At 36.3% G+C, this 12,587-nt stretch overlaps 1 protein-coding gene across 1 annotated transcript; it reads left to right on the plus strand.

The window, feature by feature from the left end:
* Positions 1-4,849: 4,849 nt before the first annotated feature.
* On the plus strand, positions 4,850-12,187 carry LOC139947252 (charged multivesicular body protein 1b-like). Its single transcript, XM_071945138.1, has 6 exons — positions 4,850-5,071; positions 5,205-5,369; positions 6,128-6,225; positions 6,583-6,798; positions 8,091-8,242; positions 9,288-12,187. The coding sequence occupies exons 2-6, from the start codon at positions 5,354-5,356 to the stop codon at positions 9,403-9,405; spliced, it is 600 nt and encodes a 199-aa protein (XP_071801239.1). The 5' UTR covers positions 4,850-5,071; positions 5,205-5,353; the 3' UTR covers positions 9,406-12,187.
* Positions 12,188-12,587: the final 400 nt, after the last annotated feature.

Consider the following 12,587-nt stretch of genomic DNA (forward strand, 5'->3'; position numbering starts at 1 on the left):
GTCGATTTGTAAAAACAGTTTATCAACACGTTATTGTTTAAACGAAACCAATCAAAGACTGCCAGTACCTAAACAAAGGACTCATGTAGCATTACTGATTTTATCATAATTTTATGAAGCTCCATTATATTTGTTTCAGATTTTTGAAAATTAAAGACCAAGCGAGTCCTGTCGCAGCATAGGCTACTGTTCGTGTGTATTCAACACCGCTGTGCGCACAGTTTAAGATTTCATCAACGCCACGGGTCGATTTGTAAAACGGTTTATCAATGCGGTATCATTCAAATGAAGCCAATCAAAGACTGTCATTCCCTACAAAAAGCATTCATGTAGCATTACTGATTTTATCATAAACTTATAAAGCTCCATTATATTTATTTCAGTTCTTTTTTAAATTAAAGACCACGAGTCCCTTTGCAGCACACTGTGCGTGTGTACAACACCGCTATCGCACAGTTTAAGATTTCATCAACGCCACGGGTCGATTTGTAAAACGGTTTATCAATACGATAACAAAGGATTTATTTAGTATTACTGATTTTATCCCATTTGTATAATGCTCCATTCTGTTTATTTCTGATTTTTGAATATTGTATCATAAGAAAGTTGCATCTAGAGAAGGAAGGAACAAACAAAAATCGGTGAGAAATAAAAATGTGTGGCTCTTCCATACAATATCCTCTTTTTATATCAAGTTCTTCATTTAGTTAAAATTTAAATGGCCTGTCTTAAGCTCCGTAAACTTAGTAAATGACCAAAATTAGGTTCAGAAAGTTTTGTTGGTGATAGTATTAAAACAATTGAATTAAAATTAAGGGGGGAATGAAGTAATGTTTTCACATACGACACAGAAACACTTTGGTTTGATAAAGCATAGAGGAAGGCTGTCCTTCATCTATGATGTAAGTGAGTAAGCCAGCACAGACCGGCTATCAAGGACTGCAAGGCACTCAATTGGACGAAACAGTTAAATAATTTCCCAATTCTTTTGTGCATGGTGATTTGCCCATTTGTACAGTTTGTGCACAGTTCTCCAGTTTCGACCAATAGAGGGCGCTGTTTTCCAATAATTATTTTCTATAATTAAAACAACTCGTACTTTGCAAGTTTTACCATTGACGACTTTCACATGTTATTCGGGACTACCATAAGTACATGTGGGGGAAAAATCAGGTAGTTGCTGATTTCTCTGTAAAAAATAATATATCTAGAGCGATAGTATGAATGTCACTAGTGAAGACACTCAATTTTGTCAAATAAGCAGACGATTTATTTTTGTTTGTCGTGATGGCCTAAAATTGACTGAAAAAAAATTGTAGGCAACTGTTCCGTACTTTCTTTTAAATCTGATTGTTTTTATTATATTTTCATTACCAGGGTGTGATTAATCCTCTTTTTTCTCTTTTATTCCAATTAATAGATTTTATAACTAAGATAAAATTCATGAGAAAATTAACTTAGATAAAAACCACATGAAACACCCCAGATTGTGGGCTTTCAAAACCAAAGAAAATTAGTGTAAGAATGCCTCGCATTCGGATGCTTTCGCGCTCGCAAGCTTCACGCTTTGCACATTATTTTTATTTATTTTTTTATTAGTTTATTTTTGATGTCAACAACCTATCACACCCCTGCCCATACGGTGTTAATTTTTTTCTCTTTTTTCTTTTTTAAATTTATTTATTAATCTTTTTGTACTTTATGCCTCCGAAGAAGGTCCTGTTTGGATCGAAAGCTAAGGCCATTTATACCTTACTCATTATATATTTTATTTGTTTATTTTATTTATTTATTTATTTATTTATTAATAGATTTTCTTGGTCAATTTCGGCAAATTAGCAGCCAATTTAACCATCAACAACCTGTTCTAATTCGCGCGAAATCGAAAGCTACTGAAAGGGGTAATTTCGTTTTTATGATTAGTCAAAAACTGTAATGCTGCGGGGACAGCGTCATTCAATTTAACAATTCAACAAAGCAGCATTGAAATTCGCAGACGCTTCTTCAAGCTTGTGTGTCTCGAAAAAGAATGACGATACGCTAAATTGATGTGCTAAAGGAATTTTAATAACTCGACTCAATACGAAATTGAAGGGCCGAATTCTAAATTTGAAACGCAGTCACAATTGGAGAGGCAAAACAGCTTTAATTCCAGCGCATGAAAGTTAATTCCACTGCTCATTTGCCAAATTTGACCGAGGAAACCTACATTTATTCATTGGGGGGGGGGGGCATGTATTGGAAACTGACCAAGACCTGATTTTGTATTGTGTGACAGAAATCTTGGCAGATGTTCAACTGCTAAGGTGTGAAGAGTGTTTGCCTTTACATTATAAAGGAAACAACTTTTAAACCAAGCGTGTCTTCAGTTTAGATATAAGTGAAGTTGTTTGTTTCATTACTTGAAATTGAATACATGAAAACCATTGCTCCCGGTCCATCACCAGCAATCTTTTTCTGCATTCGTGTAAGTTGTAGGACGACATAATCGAAGGACCATCAAAGGGCGGGTCCTTTTGATAAAACTGTTTTACAAATCGACCCGTGGCGTCGTAAACTGTAAATTGTACACACAGCAGTGTTATACACACGCACAGTATGCTGCAAAGGGACTCGTGGTCTGTAATTTTAAAAAATCTGAAATATATATAACGGATCTTTATAAAATTATGATAAAATCAGTAATGCTACATGAATGCTTTGTTTAGGTAATGACAGTCTTGGATTGGCTTCGTTTGATCGATAACGTATTGATAAACCGTTTTACAAATCGACCCGTGGCGTTGATGAAATCTTAAACTGTACGCACAGCAGTGTTGTACACACGCACAGTATGCTGCAAAGGGACTCGTGGTGTGTAATTTTCAAAAATCTGAAATAAATATAATGGAGCATTATAAAAATATGATAAAATCAGTTTTGCTACATGAATGCTTTGTATAGGAAATGGCAGTCTTTGATTGGTCTAATTTGAATGATAACGTGTTGATAAACCGTTTTACAAATCGACCCGTGGCGTTGATGAAATCGTTGACTGTACGCACAGCAGTGTTGTACACACGCACAGTATGCTGCAAAGGGACTCGTGGTGTGTAATTTTCAAAAATCTGAAATAAATATAATGGAGCATTATAAAAATATGATAAAATCAGTTTTGCTACATGAATGCTTTGTTTAGGAAATGGCAGTCTTTGATTGGTCTAATTTGAATGATAACGTGTTGATAAACCGTTTTACAAATCGACCCGTGGCGTTGATGAAATCGTTGACTGTACGCACAGCAGTGATGTACACCATAAAGTATGCTGCAAAGGGACGCGTGGTTTGTAATTTTCAAAAATCTGAAATAAATATAACGGAGCTTTATAAAATTATGATAAAATCAGTAATGCTACATGAATGCTTTGTTTAGGTAATGACAGTCTTTGATTGGTCTAATTTGAATGATAACGTACTGATAAACCGTTTTACAAATCGACCCGTGGCGTTGATGAAATCGTTGATTGTACGCACAGCAGTGATGTACACCATAAAGTATGCTGCAAAGGGACGCGTGGTGTGTAATTTTCAAAAATCTTAAATAAATATAATGGAACTTAATAAAAATATGATAAAATCAGGAATGCTACATGAATCCTTTGTTTAGGGAATGGCAGTCTTTGATTGGTTTAATTTGATTGATACCATATAGATAAACCGTTTTACAAATCGACCCGTGGCGTTGATGAAATTGTAAACTGTGCGCACAGCAGTGTAGTACACACGCACAGTATGCTGCAAATGGACTCGTGGAATGTAATTTTCATAAATCTGAAACAAATATAATGGAGAATTTTAAAATTATGATAAAATCAGTAATGCTACATGAATGCTTTTTTTAGGTAATGACAGTCTTTGATTGGTCTAATTTGAATTATACCGTATTGATAAACCGATTTACTTATCGACCCGTGGCGTTGATGACATCTTAAACTGTGCGCACAGCAGTGTAATACACGCGCACAGTATGCTGCAAAGGGACTCGTGGTGTGTAATTTTCAGAAATCTGAAATAAATATAACGGAGCTTTATAAAATAATAATAAAATCAGTAATGCTACATGAATGCTTTGTTTAGGTAATGACTGTCTTTGATTGGTCTAATTTGAATGATAACGTATTGATAAACCGTTTTACAAATCGACCCGTGGCGTTGATGAAATCTTAAACTGTGCGCACAGCGGTGAACGTTGTTTACACACGCACAGTAGCCTATGCTGCAAAGGGACTCGCGTGGTCTTTAATTTTTAAAAATCTCAAATAAATACAATGGAGCTTTATCAAACTATGATAAAATGAATTCTTAAACTGTACGCACGGCAAAGTGACTTGCCACAGTATATGAAGCAATTTAGGGGGACTCTCGGTCTTAAATATTAAAATCAGCAGAACTAGATGAATCTCTTGTGTACTGAAAGGGAATGGACCAGTCTTTTGATTGGCCTTAACTTAATTGATAACGTACGTTTGTGTTGAGAAGTTTTGCAACGTGGAGAGTGATACGTATGTACCCCTGCAGTGGGTCCCATCCACTCGCAACACGAGAAATGCTGCACGGACTTGGTCAAGTCTAAAAGCGTTCTTAACAGTGTGGTTATTTCGGATCCTTTTCACGTGTAACGATCGACTCCTGGCGTTTGGAAACTAACATCTACCGTCCCGAACGTATTTACATAGTGCGGAAATTACCAAGGTACTTGGCACCAGACTACGTAGGATCGTAATTTCTGCCCGTTTTCGAAATTACGGATTTACCTGGGAGTCGCCTCAGGCTCCGCCGGATATTCAGAAGACGCACGCTTATCTTGCGGGGCTTCAAGCATGCAGACAAATCCCAATCAAAAGCAAAGGCCGAGTGTAAGCCGTAGTTTCGAAAAGGGTTTATGCATTGCACCAAAGAATACCAAAACATTGATGTTGACCGCCGATGACGCACAGTCACGATATAGTTATATAGGGATTGTTTTTGTTGCTAGAATGACATCATTTCTTAGCTTGAAAAGAACGATTTAAAAACTCATTTATACAAATCGGTAAGTAACAGTAACAAGGACGATTGTTATATTGTAATTAAAATTGTTGCATAAGTTGTTAGGTTATTTAGATCTTCAATTTCAATAAAAGTAAAATTCCTTCCTGCTTTTTGTGTTTTTGTTTATCGATCAGCTGTTTGTCACACCATAGAGGAAGGGTAAAACAAAACAAAATACAGCACCAACAAAGAATAACAGAAGTCCAGGTTCCTGCAAGTGCGAGCAAGAAGTTAGGATTTTTTCTTCTCAATCAACTATCAAGAAAGTGAAATCGCCACCAAAATGTCTGCTTTGGAAAGTATCCTTTTTAAAATTGGTTATTTATGATTTGAAAACTTGGAAAAGTTTCCGGGTTCCGTATGGCGCCACCACTTTTTCATTCGATATGAAATAAAACGGTATCTAATTAACCTCAATGAGATATCCCTTTTTGTAAAAAATTGTGAAAAAAGTGGTGGCGCCATACAGAAATCTATCGGAAAATGGATAACTAAATGCTATTATATAGTCATAAAAAAGTGTTTTACTTATTAATTTGGATAACTTTCCGTATGGCGCCACCACTTTCTCACTCATTTTCACAAAAAGGGATATCTCATTGAGGTAAATAAGATACTAAATTATTTCATATCGAATGAAAAAGTGGTGGCGCCATACGGAAACTTTTCCATTAATTTTGTAAACCAACATTCAAAACAACTGTTTTTTATAAAAGCCATGGGGATTGTTCGCTCTTTGTGAAATTGTGAAAAAGGCAAATTACAAAGTTATTGTTCCATGCTCAGCCAAATGTAACATTTTATTTATGATTTTATGTATGCCATTTGAACATTTTTTTTAACAATGTACATGTAAATATTCTTTTGTTTTGTAATGTATGTGTACCTTTTAAATCAACAACAACAACAAATAATATTAATTAAGAAATAAGAGTTGAGCAGATTCGAAAACGATTGTGTACATATTATGTACCATTGGATTGTTTAAGAAATACAAAACTCAACATCCCCAACCCCAAAAGAGAAATATTTATTTTTCTTAACAAGTTTTCTTCAGAGAATCTTTTCAACCTGAAATTTGCTGCAAAGCAAATGGAGCGCAGCTCAAAGAAATGTGAAAAAGATGAAAGGGTAGAAAAAGGGAAACTCAAAAAGGTAAGTTTTATTATTGATGATTCTGAAATTTAATGGTTCCCGCTCTTTCCAATATGCAAGAGATCAGTCTTCCAGAGGCTGACACTTCAGAACAATTAAAAACCCAGGTTGAAAACATCAATTGTTAGTTGTTAATTTGCCTTGACATTTTTCCGTTACACACGTAGATAATAAATTTGCATCTGCTCTAGAAATGGCAAAGGTCGTGGGTTCGAATCAAGTTATATACCTGTGGAATTGTTTTTTTTTTACCAGAACCGAGAAAATACAGAATATACAGTGCTTTACACACATGTTTTGAAAAGAACTGTAAACACAAAAAGAAGTTTTTCTCTTTTCTGATCCAATATTTTTTAGGCAATTCAGAAAGGGAACTCAGAGGGCGCTCGCATCCATGCAGAGAACGCCATCCGACAGAAGAACCAGTGTTTGAACTATATGAGAATGGCATCGCGTATTGATGCGGTATCCCAACGTGTACAGACTGCGGTCACAACGAGACAAGTCACAAAGTCCATGGCTGGTGTCGTCAAATCTATGGAAAGTGCATTGAAGTCTATGAACTTAGAAAAAGTGAGTTACCAAACTGAATCACTATAATTATAAATGGAGCATCTCCCAAGTCTTTGCATTAGATTTTAAAAGTCTCAGCAGAAGATCGTGTATGTCTCTACAGAAGATCTTAGAAGACTGTAGATGATCTTAAAGGTCTCTGTAGAAGATCGTAGAAGACAATGTAGAGGATCTTAAAGGTCTCTGTAGAACATCTTACAGATCGCTGCAGAGCATCTTACATGTCTCTGCAGAAGATTTCTGCAGAAGGTATCTGCAGAATATTTTACAGGTCTCTGCAGAAGATCTTAGAAGACTATGTAGAGGATCTTAAAGGTCTCTGCAGAACATCTTACAGATCGCTGGCTGCAGAGCATCTTACATGTCTCTGCAGAAGATTTCTGCAGAAGGTATCTGCAGAATATTTTATAGTTCTCTGCAGAAGATCGTACCTCTCTGCAGCAGATCTTACAAGTGTCAGTAGAACATCATTAGAAGTCTTTGCAGAACATCTTACAAATTTCTGCAGAAGATCTTAAAAGATCTATCATTTATATCTACCTGTATGTATTACTGTAATATTGTGGAAATGTTTTGTGGAAATCAATGTTTATTGAATTGAATTGAATTGAAGTCTAGATGATCTTAAAAGTCTCTGCAGAGCATCTTACAAGCCTCTGTAGAACATCCTACAGATCTCTGCAGAAGATCTTATAAGTTTCTGCAGAAGATCTTACAAGTCTCTGCAAAAGATCTTACAAGAAGTCTCTGCTGAATATCTTACTTATCCAAAGCCTGAACTATCTAGCCCTATGTTGGCAGTCTCCCTATTTTGTCAATGTTTTGGGGGTGCCAGGCAGAACTTAAGAAGCCATTCAACCCGTTATTGCCATAGCCATGGTTCGCACCCAAGTTTATGGTACAACCTGCAGGCTTCAATTTCATAGAGCTGCTAAGCACAAAAATTTGCTTAGCATGAAATTTCTTCCTTGATAAAAACAGGATTACCAACAAAATTTACATTTGTTGCATATTGCTTGGTACTTGTATTCAGCTGTTGTTTGATTATCCTGAAAATCACGTGGAAATTTGGTTGAGAAATCCTGTTTTTATCACTGCAAAATTTCATGCTAAGCAATTTTTTTGTGCTTAGCAGCTCTATGACATTGGGCCCTGGGAAGCACTAGCTTCGCAGGTTCAAATCTCCCTCTAGTAAATTTGTCATTATTCAACCCCAAATTTCTTTTAAAAAAACTTACCCAGTCAGTTTTCAGTGTGGTTTATTTACCTGTTCATTATACTTCTGATACAAGGTTACAAAAATCATGGACCAATTTGAGAAGCAATTTGAGAGTCTAGACGTACAGACGGCAGTGATGGATGATGCAATGGCGGGAACAACAACGTTGAATGTCCCAGAGGCACAGGTCGACACATTGATGCAAGAAGTGGCTGACGAAGCAGGGTAAAGTATCAGATTAAACATGACCTTTAAAGACACTGGACACTATTGGTAATTGTCAAAGACAAGTCTTCTCACTTGGTGTGTCTCAACATATGCATAAAATAACAAACCTGTGAAGTGAAATTTTGAGCTCAATTGGTTGTCGAAGTTGCGAGATAATAATGATGGAAAAAAATACCATTATAACACAAAGTTGTGTTCTTTCAGATGCTTGATTTCGAGACCTCAAATTCTGAATCTGAGGTCTCGAAATCAAATTCGCGGAAAAAGACTTATTTTCGAAACTACGTCACTTCAGAAGGAATCGTTTCTCACAATGTTTTATACTATCAACCTCTCCCCATTACTCGTTACCAAGCAAGGTTTTATGCTAATGATTATTTTGAGTAATTACCAATAGTGTCCACTGTCTTTAATAATCGTTTGCTTTATACACCCACAAGCCTGTGTGCTTCGTTTTTGAAAGGGCAAGGGCACAAAGGCATTTTCTCCTTGGTAAAGGGCACTCTTTGAGGAAGTTGTAAATTTCTAATCTAGCTTTTCAAGAGCACCAAGGCAATGACCAGGGGGCACAAAGGCAATCACCTTTGTTGCCTCCGTGAAGTATCAGGCCTGCACCCAAATGGCGTCTCGAAACGCTTCCAGCATTATTACCCCTGGTCACCGGGCCATTTTAGCTCCCTGGAGAGTATACAGCCTGTGCAACAAATATGCACTACTAAGCCAAATCAACCACAGGAACCATCTCTGCCCATACAGTTTATGCTTACAAACAATTTATGCTTACCAGAATAAGGTTACCAGCTGAGCAAAGACCATGTCACATGTACAATTTGTGGCTGGTTTCCTGCAAATTTTTACTTAGCAAAAAAATTTGTAAGCAAAACTGTCTGCTTAAGCAGCTCTATGAAATTAGGCCCCGGTCTTTGACTATCACCAAACGTGTCAGGTGTTTATAAGGGGAGGTATTTGTTTGGTAATCACTCATAAGATTTAATGGCAAATAAAAACTTTAATTTTTATTATTATGTGCTTTATCATTTAGACTGGATCTGAATATGGAGCTACCATCGGGACAGACAACAGCCTTAGCTGGGGCCAGTGCAGCGTCTATGGAACAAGATGAACTGTCACAGAGACTAGCCCAGCTGAGAAATCAATAAGGAATTTCTTCGAAGCATCGGTAACAAAAGTATTGTATTTCATTTTTTTTTTTAAGTATAGCGTTGTATCTTGCACAAGAGATGCTCTATGTGAGAAAATGTTGCATCTCGGTGTATGATATGACATAGTTTCTTATACAATGTTACGACCTCTTGCACTGACACTGGTGAAAACCCTGGTTGTGTGGCAGGTTCAAGTCCGCATAGTGTTTTAAAAAAAAAACTGCCTTATGTGGACCTCTTTTGTTCTTAGATGTAATGCTTACCTACACACAGCTCTGTACACTTAAAGCCAATGGACACTTGCGGTATAAGGCCCACACTTTTTGTATCACAACTTATATATATAATAACAAACTTGTGAAAATTTAGGCTCAATCGGTCATCGGAGGCGGGAAAAAAATAACGGGAAAACCCACCCTTGTTTCTGCACGTTTTGCCGTGTCATGACATGTGTTTAAAATAAATCCAAAATTCTCAATATTTTTGCAAGTATGATTTGGTAAACAAATCATCAATTTTGTTGAAAGAAAACAAAATCAGGTTAACAGGGTTGTAATTTCTGATACGTAGAAAGTATACAATTCACTAGTTTGAATGATATAGCAGAAAATTAATACTTTAGTTTAAACGTTTATGTGAAATATGTAGGTTATAAAAAAGATTTTTTGTTTTAATATTTTCACTTCCAATGTTTGTGCAGCAGCAAGGAACATGAACAGATAAAAAATTCTAAGTTCAAAACATTCTATGCAGTTATTAAGACACACGAATTGGGGCAGCTGGAGTTTATGGTGTCGGGGGGCAGCATTAGAAGTTGGTGCAATTTCACTCACTGCGTCTTTGAATTTCAGTGAACGATTTCCCTTGTATGGCAGAGCAATGCTACACAACATGTATCAGTTGCTATTAAAAAATCACCATTTGCTACTCAATGTTAGCATTCAGTGAAAACAAAACAAATTAAGGCTATACATATTTTTTTACCAAGTTGGGTTTGCGAAGGCACCGTACTAAATCTCTTTTTCTGAGATGTGGTGATTCTGTACCAGCATTTGTGCATGTATACAGTGTTTTGTGCATTGTCCATGGCGTATGCAAAAAGGTTTTCATGTTTTGGTTTTGAAGCAGGATGATCTGCTTAAATTTGGTCAGTGTATTTTTTTCTCCAAATATTTTCCCCTCTACCAAATATCAGGTCATAAGGAATAATGGTACATCTACCAAATTAGGGACTACGGGAGGTGCAGGTTGATGGTTCTGCATCCCCTTTGTTTGATTGAGTAAAAGAAGCGTTGGTGCACTGTATGTAATTAATGTAAATACATTTATGACACTTTAGTCAAACAAAACGAAATTTGTAGGTCTTGAGTATTGGTGAAGTGAAATTGTAGAGAGGGTAACAAATTAAACTATTGAAAAAAATGTATACTGTGATATAACCATCATTTAAAGAGAATTTTTTCCAGTTTATAAAAAATGAAGATGTGATTTTTTTTATTTTATAGATGTTTTAACTTAAAACGTTTTGTCTCAGAAATCAGGTCCCAATTTCATGGCTCTGCTTACCATGTAAGCTAAGAATCATCGTTTACAGAGGCAGGGAATTGCGCGCTTATGTCAAGCATATTTTACAGGTTAGCATGGAATGTTTGCTTAAGTGCATACTCCTCGCTACCAGGCATTCTTCGATTTACACAGCTAGCACAAATATTCACCACTTTTTTTGTATTATTATTTTTTTTTTATGCAAGTCGCCAGACACACAAGGGGCCAATTTCATAGCGCTGCTAAACACAAAAATTTGCTTAGCATGAAATTTTGGCCTCGATAAAAACTAAATTACCAACCAAATTTCCACGTGGTTTTGAGGATAAACGAACAACAGCTGAATACAAGAAACAAGCAATATGCATAAAATTGAAATATGGTTGGTAATCCTGTTTTTATCAAGGAAGAAGTTTCATGCTAAGCAAATTTGTGTGCTTAGCAGCGCTATGAAATTGGACCAAGGCCTGAAGGCCACTTCAAGGTGTGGGCTGCAATCATTATTTTTTTCCGGAGGCCTTTGCCACCTACTCCTAGGGGGCTGAAACAGGGTTACCCCTTTATAGTCCATACAGATGTAGGCTTGGGTATCATCAATCCAAAGCCTGGCCGGTAGAGCAGAAAGCACCTCCTCCCCAATTTGGGATGTCATGTAAAGTGAAAAACGGTGATCGCAATTCGCAAGCACCGAGTTTGCCAGTAAGCACAGTCATGAAATTGGGCTCCGAGCTTTTTATTATTGCTATTAAGGCTCACATCATTCATCAATTTATGGTCATGTTTTCTCTGTCAACAAAAAGACAAAATGGCCAAATAATTTTTGGAAGAAGCATTTCTCAATTGAAAAACACACCCAAAACTTCCTACAAATGACATTCAGGGAACATATATCTGGACTGATTATTAAATTATTTTGAGGTAAAATGAAAACTAAAGAACATTGATGTATAAAAACTAACAACATGATCAAAGCAGGCTTGTGGCTGTAGGCTACATGGACAAGTTTTTGACCTTGCCACACCAAGTCAAAATTCACGTCAAATTTGCATCGCATTCGCAGGAAGTATGAACCAGGCTTTACCCTACAGGTGCTTAGGTCACACGCATGTTATTACGCACTTTTGCTTCAATGAGGGGGCGCTGTTTGAGAGTGTGTTGTCATGTACAGGCCCGCTTTGATCATGTACCCCTTTAACAATCTTTAACAAGGGTTATGTGATAGTTTGATTTTTCATTGTCAGTACCAATTTCAACCTTTTTTTCCAACTCACTTATTCTTCATAAAAAACTGTAACATTTGTTGTAATTTTAATAATCATTTGTTTTTAATTATAAAGTCTAGTTTTATGTTATCACAAATAGTTGATTTGTGGTTATTTATATTTTTGTTGACATATTAAAATAACTTGTATTTAAAATAAAGCTGATGTAAAGGATTGTTCTGTTTCTGTCTTGACTTGTTTGTCTCGACTTGTTTATATGACCCTTTTTTACATTATTTTTTGGGGGGACAATGATAAATCCCAACCGTGCAGTTTTCTTACTAATTAATACCCTAAAAGGGATCTAAAGGGTGTCAACAATGACTGCTCATACGCTGACACACATGCCCTATGTTCCAATCCATACAGCTG

This window comes from Asterias amurensis, chromosome 14 (assembly GCF_032118995.1).
Source record: "Asterias amurensis chromosome 14, ASM3211899v1".
Taxonomy (NCBI): Eukaryota; Metazoa; Echinodermata; class Asteroidea; order Forcipulatida; family Asteriidae; genus Asterias; species Asterias amurensis.